This window comes from Dama dama, chromosome 29, assembly GCF_033118175.1.
Source record: "Dama dama isolate Ldn47 chromosome 29, ASM3311817v1, whole genome shotgun sequence".
Lineage (NCBI taxonomy): Eukaryota > Metazoa > Chordata > Mammalia > Artiodactyla > Cervidae > Dama > Dama dama.
In genome coordinates this window covers 34695500-34722393 of record NC_083709.1, presented here as the reverse complement: position 1 = coordinate 34722393, position 26894 = coordinate 34695500, and the positions used below count along the sequence as shown (strand labels likewise).

The window sequence follows — 26894 nt, the reverse complement described above, 5'->3', positions numbered from 1 at the left end:
TTTGAAATTTTAACATTTGTTATGTGTATGCCTTTGACATGAAATGATACCACCTTTATTATATGGATATCACCTGGTTTATTCAGTAAAGTAACTTGGCCACAGTTTCCGCTAGCTATTTGTAGAACTCCTGCTATGGACTGAGTATGTTCTCTCCAAATTCAAATGTTGAAACCCTCATGTTCAATGTGATGCTATTTGAAGATAGAGCCTTTAGGAGAGAATTAATTTAGATGAGATTGTAGGGGTGGGGCCCTCATGATGTGATTAATGCACTACCAACAAGAGACACCAGTGAGCTCACTCCCTCTCTTACTCACAGAAAGTGGAGGTCATATGACCACAAAGTGAACAGGCAGCCATCTGCAACCTAAGGGGAAAGTCTTCACTGGGAGCCAACCATGCTGGCATCCTGGTCTTGGACTTTGATTCCAGAATTGTGAAAAAATGAATTTCTGTTAAGACATCTAGTCTGCTAATTTGTCATGGCAGCATGAACAGACTAATACAACTGTGAACATACATAAAGACATGTTCTCAATTTATAATAACATAATAATCAGTAATATTTATTTGTGATTTACTCTGAAACTTGTCCTAAGTTTAGTTTATATAAGGAGTCTTTTTACAGTATGTGTGTGTGTGTGTGTGTGTGTGCGCGCAAGTGCGTGCACAGGGCCACACGTGGATATTGTGGCATGGTTATATTATCCCCATTTTATAGAAAGGAAAATTGAAATGTAGAGAGGTGGGAAATTACTTGTGCACAGACACATAATTAGTTAAAAAACAGAATCCATATCCAAACCCAGGCAGTTTCTAACTCCAAAATCTGTTCTGTTAACTATTATAAGACTGGCACCAATTTTCTCTTTAACTCTTCTAGGAAGTGTGAAGCACTACATGGACACCTACACATAATAGTTTTCCTTAGAGTATATGCAGATTTCACTAGGAAGTCTGTCAATAACTAGCAAATCTGTCTGTCTAGTCCTTGTATTACTACAGTTAATTCATAGAATTATTCTCATTGAGAAGTCTAAAAACCAAGAATGCTGCTGCTTCCCTAAAAAAAAAAAGTCCATTGTATAAAACAGTAAATTTTGGAAAGCAGTGACAGTATGCACATGTCAATTTTCTCAGAGCAGAAACATCTCTCGAGTGTAGCTTCTCTCTTCACAGAGCGGCGAAAAGTAGTCTCATGAAATTTTGACTTGAGTGCAGTTTACCTTCCTCTGACTGTTAGTTCTGGCCACCTTTTCCCATTCACTCCCATTCATGCAGGCCCTGGGCCTTTTTCAGTCACAGCCTGGGGCCCTTGCACTCAAATATTCCTCCGCCCAAACATAGGTACATGATTAAACTGGAAAGAATCTGAGACTCTGCGCTCAGCTTCGTCCTCCACAAGGCCCTCGTGTCCAGACACGCGGGCCCACCCACGGTTAGGACACACGCTTCCGGGTTCGCTGAGGACTCATACTGACCGCGCTCTCGTTCCTCGCAGAGCTCCAGGACCGCGCGCTCTGAGGAGGACCGCGACGGCCTGTGGGACGCCTGGGGCCCGTGGAGCGAGTGCTCGCGCACCTGCGGCGGAGGGGCCTCCTACTCGCTGAGACGCTGCCTCAGCAGCAAGTAAGTCCTGAACCCACAGGGTAAGGCTCCCTTGCAAGACCCCGCGGGAGCAGGTCGGAGCTGTACTTTGGGGGTAAAGCGGGGCGTTTTGTTGCACACAAATCCGGACTGAAGGAATGAAAGGCAGGCCCAAAGAATCAAATACGACCATCTCCTGCTAGGTATTTAGATACTCTTATGTGATAAGCTCCATAGAATTTATCTCATTCACCAAGCACATTTTCTCATCTGTTTTCATGTTAGAACTGGAAGGAAAATATATTATTAGAAATGAATTATCAAAAATGGATCTAGTATCTATAGCTCCATAATCTATTATACTTTTGGTACCATCCTAACAACTGTGGTGACTAATCACAATTATATTAACATTAGTAGCATATTATGTTGTATTCCAATGTTACCAGTAGTTTGAAAACGAAGGCTATATGATTTTTTAGACGTTGTAATGGTCAGAAGTTCCCCAAAGTCATTCAGTTTCCTGAATGGTGAGTTGTGCATATAAGGAGATTTGGAAGAATAGAAATGGCTGTGGAAATTCGGATGTGAATAGTGGGAGCGATGATGAAAGGGGAAGTAAGAGTGGCTCACAGTTCCTAAGCTGAAAGGAAAAGGCTTGAGGTGCTGGACTGGAAAGTTTTTACTTAGAATAATAATAAGTCAAAACTTCTTGAGTTGTGTAGTCTATGACTAGATTTTTCTCCAAACTATAAAACACAAAGTACTATGGTAATATTTTTAATGAAAGGTAATATTTTAATGAAATGTCAAATTTTATTTGACAGTGAAAAGTATTATATGTGGCAAGGAAGAGGTTTGATCAAAATTATTATATATTATAATATGTGAAACAGAGGAAGGGCAAGTTATGCATCTGCTGATTTGTCTAGACTTTTCATAAGCAACAGAAAGTGGTGAGAGGTAGTTTCAGGAAAACGTCAATTTATTCTGATTAGAGTGAGAATTTTTTGAAATCAGGGTCCAAGTCTTACTTTTTTCCGTATTCTCCAGGTCTGCGCAGAGTCTGAGAGATAGTGAAAGCTTCGATAGATGTTCCTCACTGGATCCATTGATACCTAGAGATCATTTTGGTTCCACAGAGGCCCCAGTGTAAATAACATACTCTGGGAAACATGACTAAAAGCTATATCTTGAAAGTTACCAGATCAGTTCTGGTATTTAGCCATTCTGGTATTTGGGTCTACTCTGAAGATGAGTCTGTTGGTTGAATCAACTAGTGAGTTCATCTGTCTTCTTTGGAGGCCAGCTTCATATCAAACCAGATCTGTGAGCTAAATAGAAAGAATAGATCTTTCATCCTTAGGAATTCACCTGTTCTCTTAATCTTGAATATCAAAACTTTGTAAATCTTCACTATATGTTGCTACATGGTGGTAACACTGTGAGACATAACTGAAAATAAATGTACACAGTAAAGTCAAAAGGTACAAATTTGGAATATTCCTATTATATAGTTTGCCCAGATTAGCATGCTGAAATATTCTATAGGGATGAGCCAAAACATGTGTCTCACAAAACTGGTAAGAAATGTATAGGAAATTTCATATTGGCTCAGTAATGTAAATGTTACATTGCGAGCATCTTGTACTGAGAGAGAGACTGAGAAACAGCTTCAGGAATGAATTAGAACCACAAGCAAAAGTCTGTCATTTGGCAAATCATCAAACATGGATGTCCTGTGAAATTCAGAACTACCATGTTTGTCACCTAGTATATTAAAACTCCAGTCATTAGGATTTTATTAAGATACTTCATTGTAAAGCAGAAACTAACACAACATTTTGCAAGGCACTCCAATTAAAAAAAAAACAAATTTCTTAAAGAGAAAGGGTGTGACCACTTTTCTTAAAAAAAAAAAAAGATACTATGAAAAATATTGGTTGTTGTCTACTTATAATGAACTGAAAAACCAGAATGAAAAGTATAAAATTTATAAACATATATGTCCTATTTGACTTTCAAATATTAAAAAAATGCATTCAATAAATACATACTGGGGTAGATAGGAAATAATAAAAAATAGGGAGAGGAGTGAACCACCTATTCTTTAGGGATTTGAAGAAGAAGAAAAAAGGTTTCAAACAAATGGCATTTCCAAATCTGGTAAGAATATAAAGAAATAGGAAAAAAAATGGACTGCAGAGCTGAATTCACCCCATGTGTTGTTTTTCTCAAGAGAATCAGAGTCAGTACAGTTCAGTATAAAGTCACTTCACAACACAAGCCCTATTGAAGAATGGTGTCCTACTGTATGTTGGGCACTGATAAATAGCTCTGTCATATTTTTTCTGAAGATGTACATTGACCAAAGTAAATTACCTGACCAAGTTCAAAGTCAGTGTGAGAGAGCAAAAATGTTACAAGGAAAGGCATTGATGCCAGGTTGGTAAAGAACTGGGACCAGTTTTGCAGTCTACCATAGATGGCCTTTTGTGGAAATTCATTAAAAAAAATCTTTTTTAATTATGAAACTATTATAACACATTTACAGGAGACGTTGAAAATACAGAACCAAGTTACATATAGTTGCACTATACATTACAATTATTTTTTAAGTAGATACATTAAGATTTTTAGTTGGTGTTTCAATATCAAACTCTAACAAATTAATAGAATGAGTATATAGAAAAATAGAAAGATACAGTAGACCTGAGAAGCACCATGAACCAATTCAACATAATTAAGATTTATACAGTTTCACACAACAGTAGAATACAAATTCTATTTAAGTTCCCATAGGCTGTAAACTAGGAGAGTCTAGAATATATCCAGGGACATAAAACAAAGTGCAAAAATTTAATGGTATAGAAATGAAATCATACAGAGTCTGTTCTCTTATCACTGTGGAATTATGTTAGAAATCAATGTCAAGATATTTGAAAATAACCCACATATTTTCAGGTGAAATGTGACATTTACCAAGAGAGATCTTTGACTTAGACATTGAAAGTCTCAATAAAGTTATTTTAGTGATATACGTTTAGTGTTAGTTGCTCAATCGTGTCTAACTCTTTGTGACCCCATGGACTGTAGCCCACCAGGCTCCTCTGTCCATGAAATTCTCCAGGAAAGAATGCTGGAGTGGATAACCATTCCTTTCCCCGGGGAATCTTCCTGGCCCAGGGATCAAACCTGGGTCTCCTGTATTACAGGCAGATCCTTTACTGTCTGAACCACCAGGGGAGCCCTTTCAATAAAATTCAAAGACTGAAAGGGTGATTGCAGCAAAGAAAGATTTTAAATGAGAAATTGATATCAAATAAAAAATTAATATCAAAGATACTTTAAAAACCTCATGTATTTGAAAATTAAATATCTAATTTTACTTGATGGGTATATCTAAGAATGTGGCAATTCATTTTTAACAGTTAACAGACTTACTGGGTTTTCTCTCATCTCTCCACTCCATATTTATACATCCAAGTTCAATTCAGTCACCTTATTAACTCTTGAGAAAGATCAGCAGTTATGAATGTATATGTCCTTATAGGCCCAGTAGGTAACTAGAATGTGTGTGGTAGTATAATGATCAGCATTCCAGTTCAGCCCAAGTAACTTCCATCCCCTGCTGCATTAATCCGCTAGGCTAATTTTCCAGTCCTAGTGATATGATGTCATTGTTCACATTAATGTCTGATATTTATAGTTTTAAATCTATCAGAAAACAATTATTCTATTCCCAATATTATAAAACTATAAAGGAAGCTAAAATGGATTTTATGGAATAGATGACGACTCTACTTCTGGAGTTAAATACTGTGTTCCCTGATGGACTAGAAGCTTGGAGGAGGCTTGGTTAACCCCCTGAGTGTAGAACATCTTCTCAAAGCGATCTTTTGAAAAAAAATCAGTGGAGAAAAAAACACAGTGAAATTATAAACAAGCATTACATATAAAACCCTTCATTCTCAATTGGCAGTGCTTAAGGCTGGGAAAGCAGCCCTGACCCGGAGAGATACTGAGCAGAATCACGTGCTTGGCTTCTCCCCTGTCTTTTCTCTACACTCAGAGAAAACAAGCAGTGCTTGATTTTCCCAGTTTCTGATATTGGAGCATTGATTATTGCATTTTGCTGTAAATCTTTTGTGACCTTTTTTTTTTTTTTTTAAGTTTTTCTAACCTTTTTTACTTTCTGAAATGCCAAATCAATCTCTAGACTAATTAACACTATGGATTAATAGATTAATAGAATAGATTATTTAATACATTTAGTATGAATACTTTATTAAATCCCAACTGATTAGATGAAAATCTTGTCAACTTCATAGATGGCCAAAGAACAAACAAAAGACATACCTATAAAGGTTGAAAACGCTTTTTAAAGTTAAAACATTTTGAATTGAATTCTTTTTTTTTAAAGTACTTATTTATTTATTTTTGGCTGCATTGATCTTAGTTAGAGCATGCTGGCTCTTTCTAGTTGTGGCTCACAGGATTAGTTGCTCCAGGGCATGTGGGATCTTAACTCCCCAGCCAGGACCAGGGATAGAACCTGCATCTCCTATATTGGAAGGCAGATTCTTAACCACTGGATCCATGAATTGAATTCTTGAGTTGAATACAATTTTTTTTGAGTTGAACAAAATTATTAAATGAACAAGAGATAAAAATCATCACACCATAGAGATGCCTAAAAAAATTAAGATTATGATATTATTCCAAAGGGATGTGGCTGCCAGAATGTTGTTAGTATAAACATAGAAAAATTAAAATAAATAGCCCCAAGGAGTCTTATCTCACGGGAATAAGGAAGATCATTCAACCTTGTCATTTCATAATAATCGTGCTAAGGGAAAATAAGCTAACTCCTCTGACTTTAATTGCAAACAGTTTTTCTCCCATAATAATGTTGATACTTACATGAATAGAAGCTTTAGTTATCAAATAATTTATAAACTTTATAATAATAAATACCAAAAGATATTTTTGATGTTAAGATTTGATGTGTAATAATACCAAAAGAAAAATTTTAATGTTAAGATATGGCTTCTTAAACAGAAATTTTCTCTCTTAAAAATTTCACCTCATCTCTGTCATAACATCCAATTAAGGTTCACAAGACTTGTTTTAAGAGGCTTTAGAACTTTCAGCCCAAATGAGCCCCAAAGCAAGATTTATCTGTTATTCCTCATCTAATGTTGTATGTTATCAGCCTTGTTTTTCTTGGACATGTCTGAGGTTTGTTTAACAGAAAGATACACAAATTCAGAAAGAGTCCGACTGGTCACGTCATTTATATTGAGGAGATTTCACATTTGGGGATATATATTTGAGAGTCTGTGGTTGCCTTCCTTTTACTTTTGGGTCAAAGCCTAGTCTAAATGTATTACCAGTACTTCTAATATTCCAGGTCATATATTTTAGAAGGATGTTTTGTTCCATGATCTGATCTTCCTTCAGGAGCAGAATATACTAAGGCCAATAACTGAATGTTTGGGGCCAATTTATGCCTGGTTTGTCCCATAAACCTGTTTGTTGTAATAAAAGATGGCTGGGAATGTGTTTGGTGTCCATAATCTTTACTAGCCATACTGGGACTCTGTTACTCCTGGCTGGCCTTTTCTGTTTATTTAAAAATTCCTTATTTGGTTAGTTCAATAGATTTTCTGAAGTTTTCATTTCTCCTCAGTTTTCTTTTTTTTAAAAAGCTAATTAATTGAGGTATTCTTGATACCTAAAAATAATATACATTTAAGGTGTACAACTTGATGTTTTGATAAATGAATACATCATGAAAAGATCACCACAGTCAAGCCAAGTAGTGTATCCATCCCTTCTATGTATTTAGAGTGTGTATGTGTTGAGAAGATTTAAATCTGTGTTCTTAGCAAATTTCAAGTATAAAATACAGCATTTTTAACTGTCATTATCATGCTGTACTTTAGATCTTCAAAACTCATTCATCTTGCCTAACTGAAACTTTATCCCCTTTCACCAACATTTCCATCTCCCCACCACCACCTGCCCCCCACCACACTTGGCAACCACTGTTCTGCTCTCTGCTTCAATGAATTTTACTATTTTAGATTCCACATATAAGCAAGATCATTTGGTATTTGTCTTTCTGTGTCTGGTTCATTTCAATCAGCATGATGTCCTTCAGGTTCACCTATGCTGCCACAAATCCTATGCTGGCAGGATCCCGATTTTTGTTAAGACTAAATAATATTCCATTGTATGTACATACCACATTTTCTTTATCCATTCATTCATCTAGGGACTTCTAAGTTGTTTTCATATCTTAACTATATTATGAATAATGCTACAATGGACATGAGTATATGCCTATTCAAGATTCAGATTTCATTTCCTTTGGATTTATACCTGGTAGTGAAATTGCTGGGTCATATGGTAGTTGTTTTTAATTTTACAAGGAATCCTCATACTGTTTTTCATAATGCCTTCACCAATTTACATTTCCATCAACAGTGCATAAGGCTCCCTTTTCTCTATATCTCCCACTTATCTTTTTGATGATAACCCTTCTAACAGATGTGAATGATGTCCCCTTGTGGTTTTGATTTGCATTTCTCTGATAGTTAGTGATGATGAACATATTTTCATGCATCTTTTGGCCACTTGTATGTCTTTTTTTTGTTTGTTTGTTTAAAAGGTCTACTCAGGTCATTTGACCATTTTTTTAATTGGGTTTTTTTTTTTTAACTCTTGAGTTATATGAGTTTTTAAATATATTTTGGATATTAACCCCTTATCAGACATATGGTTTGCAAATATTTTCTTCCACTAGGTAGGTTGACTTTTCACTCTGTTGATTGTTTCCTTTGTTGTATAGAAGCTCTTTAGTTTGATGCAACTTCACTTGTCAATGTTTGCCTTAGTTGTCTGTGAATTTGCTATTATGATCAATGAATTGTTGCTAAGATCAGTGTCAAGAAGCTTTATTCTCTGTGTTTTCTTCTAGCAGTTTTATAGTTCAATAAAGACATATTTAAGTCTTTCATCTGTTTTGAATTAATTTTTGTTACTTGGTATGAGATAAGGGTAGAATTTCATTCTTTTGCAAATGGCTATCTGATTTTCCTAATACCATTTATTGAAGAGACTACCTAGTCCCCATTGTGTTCTTGGCACTTTGTCAAAGCTTAGTTGACTGTATAGGCACAGGTATGGTTCCGGACTCTTTATTCTGTTCCATTGGTCTATATGCCTGTTTTTGTTCCAGTTCCATACTGTATGATTACTATAACTTTGTAATATAGTTTGAAACCAGGAAGTGTGATGCCTTAAGCTTTGTGTTTCTTGTTCAGGTTTTGAGTTTGAAAGTATTCCCTCTTGTCTTTTTGGAAGAATTTAAGAAAAACTGCATTAATTATTTGTAAAATGTTCTTTAGAATTCACCTGTGAAACCATCTGGTCCTGGACTTTCCTTTGTCATGAGGTTTTAAATTATTCCTTCAACATTTTTGTTTGTTATTGGTCTGAACTAGAAAATGGAACAAACTAAGCCCACATTTTAGCAGAGGAAAGAAATAAGAAGAATTAGGGCAAAAATAAATCAAATAGAATATAGAAAAACAATAGAAAAGATCAACCAAACCGAGAATTTGGTTTTTGGAAAAGATGAAATTGACAAACCCTTAGCTAGCCTGAGGGGAAAAAAAGAAAGAAGATGCAAATAAATAAAATCAGAAATGAAAGAGGAAACATTACACTATATGCTTCAGAAATTAAAAGGCTGATAGGGACTGTTATGAACCATTATGTGCCCAAAAAATAGGAAGACGTAGAAAAAAATGAATAAATTCTTAGAAACATATGACTTTTAAGACTGAGTCTCAGTTTTTATGCATTCAGTTAATATTTGTTGAACGTATTAGACAAGTTCCTAGGTATAACCTAGGATATAAAGTTCAAGGAACAGGCATTTGCTATTGAGAATTTATCATAATATTGAGTTTCTACTGCTTATAGTTGCAATGTATTTTAAGAACTAAGAGAATTTCTCCCATTTCTGTAAATAGGTAATACTCTGTGGGCTTCCTGGGTGGCTCAGTGGTAAAGAATCTGCCTGCTCATGCAGGAAACATGAGTTCAATTCCTGGATCAGGAAGATCCAGTGGAGAAGGAAATGGCAACCCACTCCAGTATTCTAGCCTGGGAAATCCCATGGATGAAGGAGCCTGGCAGGCCACAATCCAGGAAATCGAGAAAGAGTCAGACACCACTCAGAAACTAAACAACAGTAATCTGTAGCAGTGGTTCTTAACCCAGCTGTACTGTAGAGTCACCTGGAAAGCTTTATAAGTGATACAAATATCAGGGCTCCACCAAAGACCAATTAAAGTAGAATCTCTGGGGTTGGAGCCCTACTATCAGTAATTTTGTAAAAGCTCTCCTAGTAACTTGAATGTGTGTCCACTGTTAGAACTTCAGAACTGTTCTCTACTGAATGGCATGATAGTGAAATGATGACATTTGTCTCCAGCAATCTAAGAATTTAGAAGCTAGAGTAATGAAAAAAAAGAATATATTTTCTGGTAAAGAGATTTATTTATGTTTAACATTTCTCAGGTTTTTATGAAATGACTTAATCTGCAGTGTGGGAAAAAAAGTCATAGACACAAGCATGTCAGGATATAAAAGTAATGGTTTGCCACTGTACTCCTGTGAGCCATGGTGATAACCTTTCTGAGTAGTTCTCCAGTTGTCTGGTATTATTCAAAATCAAGAGAGCTTCCCTGGTGGTTCAGCGGTAAAGAATCTGTAGGAGACACGAGTTCAGTTCCTGGGTTAGGAAGATCCCCTGGAGAAGGAAATGACAACCTACTCCAGTATTCTTGCCTGGGTAAAAGCCATGGACAGAGCAGCCCAGCACGGCTGCAAAAGAATCAGACACTACTTAGCGACTAAAACCACCACCCTCTCAATATCAACCTTGCCCAGAGTGGTGAATAGACTTAGTATTTTCTCAAAAATTTTTCCATTCCATTATTCAGCCTATGGGTATGATTCTGTAAGCCTCCAGGTTTTTAGTGAATAACTAAGTTAATGCCCAGTAACTGGCGTGATTTATGCAAATTCTCTGAGATCAACTTTCCAAACTCAATTTTGTTAAAATTTCTTTCAGCAAATTTTTAAAATTTATTTTTAATTGGAGTATAATTGCTTTGCAATGTAGTGTTAGTTTCTGCTGTCCGACAACATGAATCAGCTCTAAGTATACATATATCCCCTCCATCTTGTGTCTGCCTCCCACCCAACTGTATCTCAGCCCTCTAGTCACAGAGCGCTGAGCTGAGCTCCCTGTGTTAATACATCTGCTTCCCACTAGCTGTCTGTTGTATACATGGCAGTGTATATATGTCATTGCTGCTCTCAATTAGCCCCACCCTCTCCTTCCCCTACCCATGTCCACAGGTTCGTTCACTACATCTTTGTCTCTATTCCTTCCCTGCCTACAGGCTCATTAAACTTCTCAATCATAGAGTTTAACTTTCCACCTTCAGTTCAGCATCTGTCATTATCCCTGTCCCCCACCAAAGACTTCCTTAATTCTGTTTCCTCTGTTTGAGCCCAGTTTGTACAACAGAAAAGGGGAGTTTACCTGTTCTGCTCCGTTTCAACCACTGAGTGTGGGGGGAGGGGAATAGAGGAAAGAAAGGGTGCGCGCGCGTGTGTGTGTGTGTGTGTGTGTGTGTGTGTTATTTATGTGCTTGTGAGAGAGATTTAAAGAAAAGGGGGCACCACATATGACCCAGCAATACCACTCCTGGGCATACACACTGAGGAAACCAGATCTGAAAGAGACACGTGCACCCCAGTGTTCATCACAGCACTGTTTATAATTGCCAGGACATGGAAGCAACCTAGATGCCCATCAGCAGATGAATGGATAAGGAAGCTGTGGTACATATACACCATGGAATATTACTCAGCCATTAAAAGGAATTAATTGGACTCAGTTCTAATGAGATGGATGAAACCGGAGCCCATTATACAGAGTGAAGTAAGCCAGAAAGATAAAGACCGATACAGTATACTAACGCATATATATGGAAGTTAAAAAGATGGTAACGATAACCCTATATGCAAAACAGAAAAAGAGACACAGATGTACAGAACAGACTCTGGGACTCTGTGGGAGAAGGCGAGGGTGGGATGTTCTGAGAGAACAGCATTGAAACAAGTATACTATCAAGGGTGAAACAGATCACCAGCCCAGATTGGATGCATGAGACAAGTGCTCAGGGCTGGTGCACTGGGAAGACCCAGAGGGATGGGATGGGGAGGGAGGCGGGAAGGGGGATCGGGAAGGGGAACACATGTAAATCCATGGCTGATTCGTGTCAATGTATGGCATAAACCACTACAATATTGTAAAGTAATTAGCCTTCAACTAATAAAAATAAATGAAAAAATTAAAAAAAAATTTTAAAAATAAAGAAAAGGGGGTACCAGATATTAAGAGCAGAAGAGAAACAAAGGGAGACATCAGAGTTACATACACTGGGGAATGAATTATTTACCTCGAGACAGGAAAAATAAGTATAGAACAATAAATAGCGTCATATTTATGTGTGATCATCAGCCGAAGCCCATAACTACATATGCCAAGTTCAAATAGCTTAAGAGCCAGCCTCTACCTTGCCTTTGGAGTGGGACTAAGTAGTCAAGATAAGAGATTGTTTCCTATGGGAAGCAGTCAACTACTTGGAAACCTGGATCTTAAAAAAAACAAAAAAAAACAATGTATTTCATTGTCTTTGTTAGAAGCTTTATCCTATTTTGTGAATTATCCTTTTTATTCTTTTATCAAACTACTAATTGTGACTCTTGGCCCTACTTTTTTCTAGCTGTATGACGTTGGATGTGGGATTTAGTGGCTCATCGATGATGTCTTGAGCTTCCCAGGTGATACTGGTGGTAAAGAACCTGCCTGCCAATGCAGGTAGATCTAAGAGACCTGGGTCAGGAAGACCCAGGAGGAGGGCCCTGGAGGAGGGCACAACAACCCACTCAAGTATTCTTGGCCTAGAGAATCTCATGGACAGAGGAGCCTGGCAGGCTACAGTCCATGGGGTTGCACAGAGTCAGACACGACTGAAGCGACTTAGCACACACACACTATCATGTCATGTGGGCAGTGCTTGGAACAGATTAGGTGTTCAATACATATTTATACTGAAAGAATGTCTAAGGTGCCTTTCAACTCCACATCAAATATGTGACCCACTTTGCTGTAAGACACGAAGAGGAGTAAAAACTGCTCTGAATATGAATAGTTTTCAAGAAAAATGTTGTGATTCTCCAGGCTCTCATTTTGCATCAGACATCTGGGTGATATGGGCGGATTGAAGAACTTTTGTCTCTAGCCAAAATAATTCATAAATTCCCAGCTCCAGGGTTGTATGGGGTGAGGTTGTGAGAGTCCTAGAGTTTCATAATATACATTTTCCTCATGGGAAAGATGGAAATGTTGGACTTGATGTTGCTAAAACACATTTGTTTTTATTCTCATTCTTTGCCTCTTTTGGCTACTGAGCAAGTGTAAGATCATTTGCAAACCTTATGGCATGTGTGTGTGTATTATAAAGAGCACGTCCTTCCTGCTGGTGGATCTCAAGCCAAAGGCAGCAGTCCCTCAGCCCCCACCCCTTGCCCTCTTTCCAAGGGGACAAATGCATTGCAGAGACAAATACAACTTTGAGTAAATATGTGAAAGTAAACATGTCTGTAGAAAAGAGCCAAAGTTTCTTTCCTTTGGTAGCTATTTAATTTCATTTTAAACTTTTTATCTTTAATTTATTTTAGAAAGATTTTAATTGGGTTTCAGGGTCAAAAATTAGATCAAACATGAGGCCAAAATTTCTTTGTGACCTGAAATTATCTGTATAGCATTTCCTTCTGTTCTACACCTTCATCCCTTATCTTCCTTCCTTCCTCTCTCCTTCCTTTCCTCTGTTCCTTCCTTTCTTCCCTCTCTCCTCTCTTCCCTCTTTTCTCTCTTCCTTCCCTCCCTCTCCTTCTCTCCCTCCTTCATTCCATTTTTCAAAAAAAGCTTGTGGAGTGCTAACGTGCTTCACTGGGCACTGGGGCTCAGAGATCACACAAATAAACTACAAAGCAGAAAAACAAATAGGCAAAAATACATTTAAAAAAAAAATTGTTTTCCGAAAGTGACAGGCATCCTGGGTGGCTGCAGATCTGTGTCCTGATCCTTTCAACTGGGGGCCACGCTACCAACTCTGTGCCTCTTCTGATGAGCCCTCTTCTTAAACGCCTCCCGCTGCCCCTGCGCACAAGCCCTCAGTTGTTTAAAGTTACTTCCAGCAGTGGCCCCCCCAGTCTCACTTTGCTGTATTTCTAAGGCATTGTTTTCACCATTTTTAGTGGCTTTTACATAGCTTGACTTGTGTTATAGCTATGTATAAGACCCTGTCCTCCACTAAACTATGAGCACCATGGGCACAGGTGGTATCTTGGCTTTCCTTTATAGCTTCCTATTTTGCACACAGTGGGTTCTCAGTCAAGACTGAATGAATTGACTGAATTGACTGAGTGCCAGAAACCTACTGCCATATTTTGAGAAGCTAGAGTAGGGAGGGAAGGCTGTTTAATTTTTTAATTAATTGATTAAATAATTTTTGGCTGTGCTGGGTCTTTACTGCTGTGAAAGGGCTTTCTCTTGCAGTGAGTTGCAGTAAATCGGGGCTTCTCTCTAGTTTTGGTGCAAGGTCTTCTCATGGTGGCGGCTTCTGTTGTTGTGGAGCACAGACTGTGGAGCACAGACTTCAGTAGTTGTGGCACATGGGCTCAGTAGTTGTGGCTCGCAGGCCAAGGCTGTTTCTTGAATTCTCCCTTCTCCCATCACCCTCTTGGGACTCAAATGGCCCATAATGACACCCCTCCTAAGACATCACCTTCATAGCTTACTTCTGTTTCTCATCAATTGGTCCCTCTGTGTTTCTCCGTATTTAGTTTCCCGACCATGCCCATTAGTTGCTGATCCTACATTGTACTGATATGTGTTCTATTTGGACTCATGGACTTCTTTACAACTAAATTATAGCTTTGAGAAGGGTCAGGGGAGTGCTCATTGTTGTACCTTTCACAATGCTTGGCTTAGTACTGGTTCCCATTGGATGCTCAATAAATGTGTGAAGTGACTATGAATCAGAAAGCATTCTACCAAAGCTCGTGAACCCAAGCATCTTGCCCAGGGGCTCATCTTCACTTTGAGATGGTGTGCTGTATATTGTCTCATTAGATTATCTGAGCAGTCTACTTGGAGCAGTTTCTGGTTTCATTAGAAGCTGGGCATGATCACTGTGGTTTCCAGTGTCATTGTTCTTGTGTTCTTCTCTTTTGATTACATGAGCACACTCCTCACTTTCATAACCCTAGCCCGTATTTGTGAGAACTTGATGCTTTGTTGTAGCATGTCTGCCTTTGAAGACCAGGCAGAGATATGTAAAATCATACTTGTTTGGGGAAAAAAGTTGGCACTTGTTTTTCTAGTCGTAATTTAGAACATACCAAACACTTATAATAGCGAATAAACCAGTTGTGAACTCACAGGACAAACTCCAAAATTCAGTCTATAATATCCTCATGGGTCTGACTTTTAATTGAACAGCTTTGCAGACTCTGAGCTGCTGCTCAAGAATCTGTAAAAGTATAAAGACACTTTCCTTACTTCCCTGGGGTCAAGAGAAGAGCAAATATCCAGAGATGTCATCTTAGACTGTTTTCCCTAAACCTACATGGTTTCCATTTATATTGAATTCAGTCTGCACATGAAGTTATAGTAACTGTCTCTGTATGCATAAATCAGAGTTTCCAAGCTGGCAGAGCCTTCAGAACGTTTTTATAATGAAAGATTAGCATAGAGCAGAAGTGTTGAATTGTAAAACTAAGGTTACAAAAATACATTACCTATGCCAAAGAAACACTTTCACATCGAGGACTCAATCTTATGGCACTGTTTTTCAGGGTGAGATTCCATTACCCCCTCTTCAGCTTAAAATTGTTTTCAAAATGCAGCTTTCGGGCGCACTCCTCTTTTGGTTCTTTAGGCCACATCAGAGTTCCTGGCAGATGGAGAAGAGCTGGTATGACACCAGGGCCATGTCTGTTCCCAGCCAGCTCACCTGATGGATGATGCCTGGCTGCATGCCTCCTTGTTGTTTGTTGTATTATTACAACAGAAAGCATTTTCAAAAGCTGCATTTATCAAGTTGTCATAATAGTTTGGCTTGTATATCTAGTTAGCCAGAAAAAAATAAAAAATAAAAATCTCTCCCTTAGCACTGATCTGTTTGAGCTACGTGATATATCACATGCAGGAGGCAGTGCAAAACAATGACATCCTTCGAGGGATTCAGGGACGTTTCAACTGAGTGCTTAATAGGGGAGATGTTTTTTATGTTTGCATTTGTATGTCTCATAGCACCAAAGACCTCTGTCTCCTTGTTTCAAAGGCCCTTTTCCACAGGAGGCTGTGTGTGTGTTGAGAATACATTACTCCTAGAATTTTGGTGGCTTTGTCTGATGAAGGAGCTTTAACCTTAAATGGGAGGGGGAGAAAATGAAGTTTGCTAGGAAGAAGGTCAGACACTGTTTTTTTAATATTTAAGATCAGTTTTTCATAGGCAAATGTTACCAGATTAAACATTATTTGTTATGGATACTCTTGTAAGTGAATTTCTTATTATTAGACAAAGGTGGTTGTCTGGGAGCACATGGCTGAGGGGGTTGGGTGCATAGAAGAGGATTCATATTCAGAGTCAATAAACATTCATTAATGTTTGTTAAAAATACTTGTATTAATATTGATAAACCACTAAGGATGCATACTAGAACATTTCTGTTATTTAGAGATATCGTATATCATGAATATACAATATAAGATAGTCATCTATAGATACTTTTTATTGGGTATAATTGACATAAAATGTTGTACAAGTTTAAGGTACACAAGTTGATTTAACTCATGATACATTGTTAATGTTTTCTATCATGTCACATAAATTATTGTTGCTTTTTTATATTGGAAACAATTAAGATCTAGTCTGTCAGCAGTTCTGAAGTTTATAATACAGACTTGTCTATCATCACTAAGCTGTTCTTTAGATCTCTAGGACTCATTTATCTACTAGTTGCAAGTTCATTCCCTTAAAAGACATCTCTCCAACTTCTCCACCTCCAGGATCCTGGTAACCCCCATTCTACTCTCTGTTTTTATGTAGATACTTTTTGAAGAAAGGACAGTGTTGAATTGACTCCTATTTGGACCAAGTGTCACACAAATTAAGTTTCTACATAAACAAGGCTCATTTTGATTCTCATGAAGGATATTCTGTTTTAAACATAGAATAAAACACAGAACATTAAAGAATGACTTTTTTAAGCACAAGAGTGAGACAGAGAGATCTAAGGGGAAAATGAGAACTTGAGACAGGAGAGTCACGGGGATGGCATGTCTTCTAACTCCTTTTCTCCCTCGTGCAAAGCAAGACCACTGCTAAACCTCTGCAGTGCATGCACCTCCAGTTCTAGTCCCTAGGTTTTATGCATCCAGCTTGACCCATGGATTAGGACAGTGAGCTTCTGAGGATAGCATTACACACAGTGTCCACAGGTTCATATAACTTCTTTTTTAATGGTCAAGTTCATTGGTATCAAATGTCAATTCCCAAAAGAAACACTTATGATAACGTGTCTATGGAACGCGAGGAGCAGCCCAACAGTGCATTTGCACTTGGTTCTCCTGGGTGTTCTCAGAATTTGTTATTCCTCTTGAGGTCTTTGTAAAAAGCCCCAGAAATGGAGAAGTATTTTAACTGGCTCCTAGGTGACCCGTTCCTGCTCTCTGGCTCCCGTGAACACTGAAAGTTTCACTTGAAGTGGAGGAGGAAAGCAGTGCTCTAGTACTCCATGAAGCCCTGGCTGGGGCTCTCAAACTGTTGGTCTTCTCCAAATCAGGGTCATTTTCGGCCCCACAATCTAAAGGACCCAGAGTTGTCCTGGCGTGAGTTGCTGACATGGTTTTAGGCCTGTTTTCTTGTAAAGAGCACATAGTTTCCTTTTGGATGATTAAAAAAGAGAGAGAGATAAGCAGATGAACACTCTTATTTCAAAATTCTTTGCCCATGAGTCCATATTTGAAAGGCAGGAGGTACTCAGAGAAATACAGTAACCTGTTCTTACTTAACGGCACTCTTTGGTTTTAGGTAATCAAAGGCAAAGCTTCACGAGCCTAATATAAGTGTTACTGTCCTTAAGAACTCTGGTATTGAAAGTACATAATTACCAGATTTTCTTGAAATGATACACTAACACCAAGGATGAGTCTGGTTATTCCACCAGAAGAATCTGTTTGCTTAGAGAAGAGATGAGAAGAATTTGTAATTTAAATAGATGTATTTTATCAGATTTTTAAAATTCTTAATGAGAGATAAATCAAATATACCTTCCTCTTTTAAAGACTTAAGAAAGCAGGGACAAAAAAAGCCAACAGATGGCTAAAGCCTAGAAAGGGAGCTTTTTAATTTTCTATGGCAAGTCATCTCTTCTAAGATTGTTAAGTTATGGTAATTGAAACTAGGATAACATCAGGATTTTAAGTACTGGAAGAGTTTGGATGGTTTGTTATGTGTTAATTGGAGACCAGTAAAGTATTCTTCAAGCCTATACTAATCTCATTATAAGTGAATTAAAGTTTGAATAATTCATAAGTAATAGCTTGTAATTGAGAAAAGGAACTTAAGTCAAAATTAATAAATGACTGGTTAGGAGTGAAGTGCTGATATCAATAAGGAAATCTCTGTTCAAATTTGGTTTCAAAATATACATTTTTTATATTTTGTTCTTTTATACTTGAACCAGTTTCTGATTCATTAATTGGTCCAATACTTAACTCACTAAATACAGTCCTGTAACTATTTCATAGTTTGCATTGAGCAGGCGTATTTACTTAAATCATTTGTTATTGATGGCCTATAACTTTCCTCGGAAACCATTTTGGACTGAAATTTCTAATGCTTATTTTCCTTTCCAGAGGTGAATTTTATTTTGTTAAAATGTGAAGAAAATCATTCAGCTGTTTTATATTAACAGACTATTTTTTAAAGAAGTTTTAAAAGGGAAGAAAATATTTTTTACTGCATAATTCTCACATGAGGCTTTTGTGCCCAGATAAATGCCTTGGATGAAGAAATTCATGCTTGGCAAGAATTAAAATCCTTGTGGTGAAATAGTCACTTTGTTACTTAAGTAAAATTTGTATTCAAATTTAATAAACTTGAACTTTTAAAAACTGCAAGTTTTTTTCACTAAAGTTCTTTCACACTACATTTTACTGAGGAGTGTGGTTCTCTTAGAGATGTTCTAAATGTACAGAGTGTATCTAGGTGTCATTTACTCTCTGGATTTCTCAGAATTGAGAAGCAGGTGATATACTGATGTGGAGAATAAGATGCAGTGAACCCCTCAGCTCAGCCTCCCAGATTTGATCTACTGTTAGTATTTTACACATCTTAAGTATATCTTGTTCCTTTTGTATTATTATTGTTTTATATACTTTGGCATTAGGCAAACCTGAGTTCCAATCCCTAGTTCTCTCTTTTTATGTATATGATTTTCAGCCTCCTAGTCTTTCTCAGCCTCAATTTTCTCACCTATTAAGTGGGAGTGATAAAACCTTCCAGTTGATGGAAGAGGTAGAAATAATGTGCACAGAATACCTAATACTGAACCAGATATCTATAGCACTCAGTATACATATAGGAGAGGTTAGTATTAATATTATTGTCCACAATTTGGTAATGTCTTTTAATAATAAAGACTTTTCCAAACTCAAATATTACTGCTTAAATATCATTGTTGTTCCGTCTCTCAGTCGTGTCTGACTCTTTGCGACCCGATGGCCTGTAGCCCACCAGGCTCTTCTGTCCATGGGATTTCCTAGGCAAAAATAATGGAGTGGGTTGCCATTTTCTTCTCAAGGGTTTAATATCATATTTCACTCAAATAATCTCTCACTCAAAAAGTAATATGATACAGTAAAAGGAAGACTTAATTTAGCAGCAGAATTAAATTATTTGCAAATCATTTTTAGGTGTTAGATAATTGCAGAATGTTCTTTAGAAATGATGGCAAGTGTTTTATTTACTGTCTTTGTTTTTGTTTTGCATTTGCTAAATGAAAAGCATTTAATTCAATCTTTTACATTGTATACTTATATCTCCTGTTATCTAAGGATGCCTTTTTAAAAAATTATTGAACTATAGTTGATTTACAATATTGTGTTAGTTTCGGTGTACAGCAAGGCATTCAGATATATATATATATATATAAGAGAGAGAGAGAGAGAGGTGTAGATATAGATGCTTTTCAGATTCTTTTCCATTATAGGTTATTAGAAGACACTGAATATAGTTCCCTGTGCTATACAGTAAATCCTTGTTTATTTTATATATAGTAGTGTATATCTGTTAATCCCGTATTCCTAATTTACCTTCCCTCTGCCTTTCCCCTTTGATACTCATCAGTGTGTTTTCTGTGTTTGTGAGTATGTTATGTTTTGTAATTTTTAGATTCTACATATAAGTGATATCATATATTTGTCTGTATCTGATTTACTTCACTTAGTACCATAATCTCTCATTCTATCTCAAGGATGCTTTTGAAACATGCATAGGTATTCATACTTTAAAATATCTAGGAAAAGGCTGATTTAAAGTATTGAAGTAGGTATTTTTCTGCTTTTTGGTGGGGTTTTTTATTTTTGTAAGCATTACCTCTATAATAACCCCTTGGTATTTGAATACAGCTTGTGTGAGTTATCTCGGTGATCACAGCTTTCAGCCAGTTTGGCTGCTCAGTCATATCTGACTCTGTTACCCCATGGACTGCAGCATACCAGACTTCCTTATCCATCACCAACTCCCAGAGCTTGCTCACTCATGTCCATTGAGTCGGTGATGCCATCCAACCATCTCATCCTCTGTCATCCCCTTCTCCTCTTGCCTTCAATCTTTCCCAGCATCAGGGTCTTTTCAAATGAGTCAGTTCTTCGCATCAGGTGGCCAAAGTATTGAAGTTTCAGTTTCAGTATCAGTCCTTCCAGTGAATATTCAGGACTGATTTCCCCCTTTAGGATGGACTGGTTTGATCTCCTTGCAGTCCAAGGGACTCTCAAGAGTCTTCTCCAACACCACAGTTCAAAAGCATCACAACTTTAGGCAGGGCCATTTCCAGATCCAGTGATATCTAGCTGACAGATGAGGAAGCAAAACCTGAGGGTCTGAGAGACTTATGCAAGGGAAAGAGCAAAATTTATGACTCACATCATCAAACTCCTAGTTCAGATGTGTTTCCATTATTCCTTTCAGGGAGATAAGGTTAGGAAAATAAAAGGAGGGTGAAAAACATAGCATTTTAAAGTCTTCATGATTAATGCCAGATTTCACAAGCAAGAAATCATCATTGGATCTCCTTGTTTTAACTGCCTCCGTGGGTCCCCTCTACCTACTGCAAAGTTCATGGCTAGAAGGCATTTTTATCTCCTGCAATTCCCTGTATACACCCAAAACTCCATAACTGCTTGAAAATATAGAAACATACCATATCTTTTCATTCCTCTGCATCTTTGCCTATGGTTTCTTCTCCACATATCTTTCATCTCTTTTAATATATATTATATTTTTACATCTTTTACACAATTACTTTGTTAAATGTCTACATAATGCTTCTATATGTGAAGCACTGTTTGAACTGCTTCACAAATATTAACTCGGTTACTCCTCATAATAATCCCAGGAGATGAGTACTATTATTCCATTTTAAAGATGACAGAACTGAGGTATAGAAACTAAGGAATAGGGGCAGGATTTCAGAAAGGAGACTCTGCTTTCACAGTGGTTACTTTTGACCACTACACTGTGTCACATATGCTCCAGGAATTTCAAAATCAAAAAACATACCACATTCAGCCAACACTGATGTCTACATGGCATGCTACTAAAGACCTCCAGGTCACAGAATTAATTACCATATAAAATTTATCATAAGCTGGAGCCTAGCTCTCATCTTTTTAAACTCAGAAACCTGATATATTTTTAGCAATCACACAAAGAACAGATCCTTCTCTTGGAGGTAGACTCACAGTGACTTGGCCTGTGAGATTAATATTTAATTAAAATGCTAATTTAATCACTTACAATGAAAATGATTTATTTACTTACATGTCCATAACATGAATCATACCCATTGCAGCATAACCAGCCCCTCTGCCTCTTAGCAGTCATATAAAAAAAGACTGCTTTTGGCAAATGGCTTAATCAACATAGTATTATAATGAGGGATGTTTCTGGAATAAGCAAAAAACTCACTGGCATCAGGTAGGTTGGAATAAGGCATCTGTGCTGTGATGGCAACAACCTGGCCAAGGGGATCAGGAGGATCATTGGACATTAGCCTGGGCCGTTGTTGGGCAGGGCACTGACAACCTAGTATCTCTTTCATTCTCCTTTTTTCTATGGTTCTGGCCAGCCTTGTCTTTCCTTGGTCCCATTCTGTTGTTGAGTGCATATTAATATAGTCAGTCTGGCTATAGTCAAGTCTTCAAGCCTAGGACCTTTCTATCTGTCTAAGATAGCCTTTGGGTAATTGTATTTTACCCAAAGGCTGAGTGCCAAAGAGTTGATGCTTTCAACTGGAGAAGACTCCAGTGCTGAAGACCCTTGTGAATTCCTTGGACAGCAAGGAGATCAAACCAGTCAATCCTAAAGGAAATCAACTTTGAAAATTCATTGGAAGGACTGATGCTGAAGCTGAAGCTCCAATACTTTGGCCCCCTGTTCCAAACAGCTGACTCATTGGAAAAGACTATGATGCTGGGAAAGAGAGAATGCAGGAGGAGAAGGGGACTACACAGAATGAGATGGTTGGATGGCATCACTGACTCAATGGACATGAGTTTGAGCAGACTCTGGGAGATGGTGAAGGACAGGGAAACCTGGCGTGCTGCAGTCCATGGAGTTGCAGAGTCAAACACAACTGAGCAACTGAACAACAGCAATCGTATTTTCAGATGACATTTTCTTTTTTGATAGTGTTCTGAAGACCTAACACAAATACTATCTAGCATTTCTTACACCAAGTCAGAATTGTATGAGTAATTTTCTTAACAGTGAAGACTAAGTCATACTCATTCTTCTTTGTATTCCCAGAGGTAAATGCATTGCCCACCTCAGAAGTTCAGTAGATGTGTGTTGAACAAACAAGTAAATTGGAACAGTGGGGCATCACAGTTACGTGTGTAAGCTTTGAATGGCTCAGTTTCAAATCTCAACTCTACTGTTTACTAGTTGTGTGATTTTGGCAAGTTACTTAAGCTCCATGATCTTATCCATAAAATGGATCCGATAATAGTACCCTGTCTCTTAGGGTTCTAATGTACAAAAAAACCTCAGAAATGTACCTGCAATTCCATAGTTATTTGTTATTAATATAATCATTCTCTCAGAATTTCATACTACATTTTACTTTTTTTTAAAAGTGTGACTTATTTTGAAAAGAGCAGAGTACTGCTGTTCTTATGCCATCATTGAATGATTCATCAAAAATTGATTGTTTCTGTTCACAAGAGTTCAGTAAAATGGAAACTCCCTTGTATTGCTGGTGGGAGTATATAGTAGTACAGCCTTTATGGAATACAATTTGTCTGTATTTATCAAGAGCCTTATAAAAGTTCATTTCTTTTAGTGTCATAATTCCACTTTTAGAAACTTATCTTTTCTAAAGACATAGTCAGAAACTTGGATAAAACATACATGGACATGATTTATCACACTATCATTTATCAACCTCTATGTTGGAAATTACTTAAATGACAAGAAATGAAAGAATGATTTTATAAGTTACACCACTTGATGGAATAGTATGTAGCTCTCAAAATGATGTTTTAAAAGTTACTTAGTAGTGTGAGAAATACTTCAAAAACTTTAAGTGGAAACAAAGCAGGCTATAAAATTGTAGAAGTACTGTTATTTCCTCTGAACTGGAAAGAAATTAATATATCAAAATAAGACTAATTATCTTTACATGAGACAACAATGGGAGTATAGGATTTTTTTCTTTGGAGTCATCTTTCATTTCTAAAACCTCTATAATGTGCATGTACTTTAGCACTGAAACTATTGCTCTAAGAATTATGGCTTTTTGTACCCTTAAATGTGTAATTTTAAGAAATACGTTGAATGTTAAGTCTAATTTTTATCATATCAAGACCTGAGATTTATCATATTAGTGAAATCTATCTTTAATTTTGTATCAGAAATAATTGAGATATTAAGAAATAATTAACATTAATATTTTTCAGGAAGTCTTACATTAAAATTAGATTAAATACATACTCACTGTAAGTACAGTGGACTTCCCTAGTGGCTCATTGGTAAAGAATTTACCTGTCAATGCAGGAGATGTGGGTTCGATCCCTGGGTTGAAAAGATCCCCTGAAGAAGGAAATGGCAACCCACTGCAGTGTTTTTGCCTGGGAAATCCTTTGGACAGAGGAGGCTGGCAGGCTACAGTCCTTGGTGGCACAGAGTTGGACACAACTTAGTGACTAAACAGCAACAAATAAGTACAGTAAGAGTCCCCTACATATAAGTAAGTTCTGTTCCCAGAGCACATTCATAAATCCAATTTGTTCATAAGCCAAACAAAGTTAGCTTAAGTGTCCAACTAACACAGTTGACTATATGGTACTGTACCATAAAAGGTTTATAATACTTTGCACACATATAATACACAAAAAAACAAACACAAGAAATAAAAAGTTTTTAATCTTACAGTGCAGTACCTTGAAAAGTACAATAGTACAGTACAACAGGTAGAATACAGGGCCTGGCATCTACTGAACAGGCAAGGAGAGTTATTGACCGGAGAGGGAGAAGAGGTGGGAGATAGGAGAGCCGAAGTGTCGTCAGTAATAGGAGATGGAGGGAAAGCTGCAATTTCAGTCGCCTGACATTGTTGGCACAAGTTCTGGTTCTTTGCTGGATTCAGTTCTATCTATCCTTTTGAAAGAAGACTCCAGTGATGTCTGGGTAGTAGTTCAGATGTGGTTTTTTCTCATCATAGATGACACAGTAGCACTGGATTGCATTCTGAATGACTGCTGCAACCTTTGTATATCATTCTATGTTCCAGTCCTGTGCCTCAAAAAACTAACAGTGCCTCCTCAGATAAAGAAAATCCCTTTGCCATTTACTCCATCATGACTCTGTCTGGTTCTTCAATTACTTCTTGTTCCACTTGTTTCTCTTTATCCTTTCTCTGGGCCTCCAGTTCCTGGTGCTTCTTAGCAGTACCAGCTACATCTCTGCTGTTTTTATGCTTCCTGACATCCTGGGCTTGAAATAAAGGTACTGTACTATTGTACTCTATACAGTACCATACAGTTAAGTACACAGAAGCACATGTGTAAAGGAGTCACACATGTGACAATGTGCACCAGACCCGTGAACTAACTTACACGATTGGCTGTGTGAACTCACGTTCGCATCTTTGCACGTGTTCAACTTGAAGGTTCGAATTTAGGGAACTTGCTGTACTTATTTTGACAACTTTTGAAGCAAGATTAATACTTAGTTTCAAGTCTAGTGGAGAAGTCAATCTGAGTATACAGCTTCTTTAGGTCTGCTCTATTTAGTATTTGATAGTAACTCCTACAAGGGCATACTCAAAAGAAGACAGAGGCTCTTATACTGGTATTAAAGAGGAAATTGACTTTCTAAGAAAACCATTGAAATTTGGGGCTTTTCATTGGTGGTAATGAGTTGTTTTTTTTCCCCTCCCCCAGGAGCTGTGAGGGAAGAAATATCCGATATAGAACATGCAGTAATGTGGTAAGCATTAACTTCTATGATTGTGATCATGTATTTTTTAAGCCCTGAATAATGCTAAGCAGTCTCATGTATCCTGAGCAGATATCAACTAATTAGTATATCACAAAGAGTTATTTATTTCATGGTATATGGAGTATATACATCAAAAAATAGGTATTTTTAACATTCCTCAAGACAAACTTTTAATCACTTGGCCAGATTGAAACTAACTACACTATTTAAAAATAAGAACTGTGTTTCCTCTCTGCTTTCTGGCTTCACGTCTAGGTCTCTTGAAAGCAAAAAGAGAAATGAGAAAAGGGAAACCACTTGGGAATCATGAAATAAACGTCAGTTCATCAGACTCAGATTTGATAAATTCACTTGTTTAACAAATACTGTTCAATACCAACTGTATGTGAGGCACTGAACTACTACAAGGATAAATAGCATGTGGTCGCTGTCTTAAAACATCTATGTAATGGTAAGGGATGTAGCAAGAGAAGACAGATGCTGACAAATGTAGAAAGAAAGGGATTAAGTTCTTATGGGTTAAAAGCAGAGAGAAATCTGAAGGTCCTTCTAGAAGGAGGTGATTTGACATAGGACTGAGAAGCCTAGAAAGGCTGTGATTGGCCCAGACTGGGTGGGGGGGGATGACAGCCAGTCCAAGTGGAGGAGACATAACAGGCAACTTTGGAGACAGGAATATTGAAGGTGTGTTCTGAACACGAATTTAAATAGGACTCTGCTTAGCAGTATCGAAGAGAAGAACTGTAAGATATTTTAAGGTTACACAATGAAGAGATTTGAATATTAAGCTTCCAAGTTTATATTCCTTCAGTGACTAATGGAGGGTCACCAGAAGTTGTAGAGTGAGAATAGGATATTGTTGAGTTCTGCTTTGGGAAGTTTAATTCTGTAATGGTATGAGGGATGCACTGGAACACGAAACAAGTGGAGAGCAAGAAGTAATGAGGGCTGAAAACAGGAGGAAATAGATATGAGAGATCAAAATTAAAGTCACTCTCTAAGGCTTCCCAAGTGATTTAATTAGAGTGAGGAGTTGGAGTGGGAGTAAAGGAATGTTTTACGTGCATGTTTAGAGCTCTAGTGCTTCTGAATCGCTTTCTTAAAGAAGTTCTTTTTTTTTTTATGTTCGCATGATGAGCATCTTCCTTATTCTGATCTCAGCTCAAATGCCACCTCTTCAAAGAGGTTTCCTTGACTACTTTATCTAATATAGTTGTCCCATTGCTTGGCCCCAACTCTCACAATAGTCAATCAATCATATTTAGCTTTTTTTTTTGACTGTGCAAGCTCTTTTTTGCAGAGTGTGGGCTTCTCTAGTTGTGGTGTGTGAGCTTAGTTGCCCCTAGGAATGTG

The 26894-nt window shown here is 37.4% G+C and overlaps 1 protein-coding gene across 1 annotated transcript in view; it reads left to right on the top strand.

The window, feature by feature from the left end:
* The window catches only part of LOC133048525 (ADAMTS-like protein 1), a 270703-nt gene that overhangs the window by 54084 nt on the left and 189725 nt on the right, over window positions 1-26894 (top strand). Inside the window, exons 2-3 of the mRNA XM_061132223.1 lie at window positions 1505-1632; window positions 25484-25529. Of these exons, the coding sequence (XP_060988206.1) occupies window positions 1505-1632; window positions 25484-25529 (174 nt within the window). The remainder of the gene's footprint in view (window positions 1-1504; window positions 1633-25483; window positions 25530-26894) is intronic.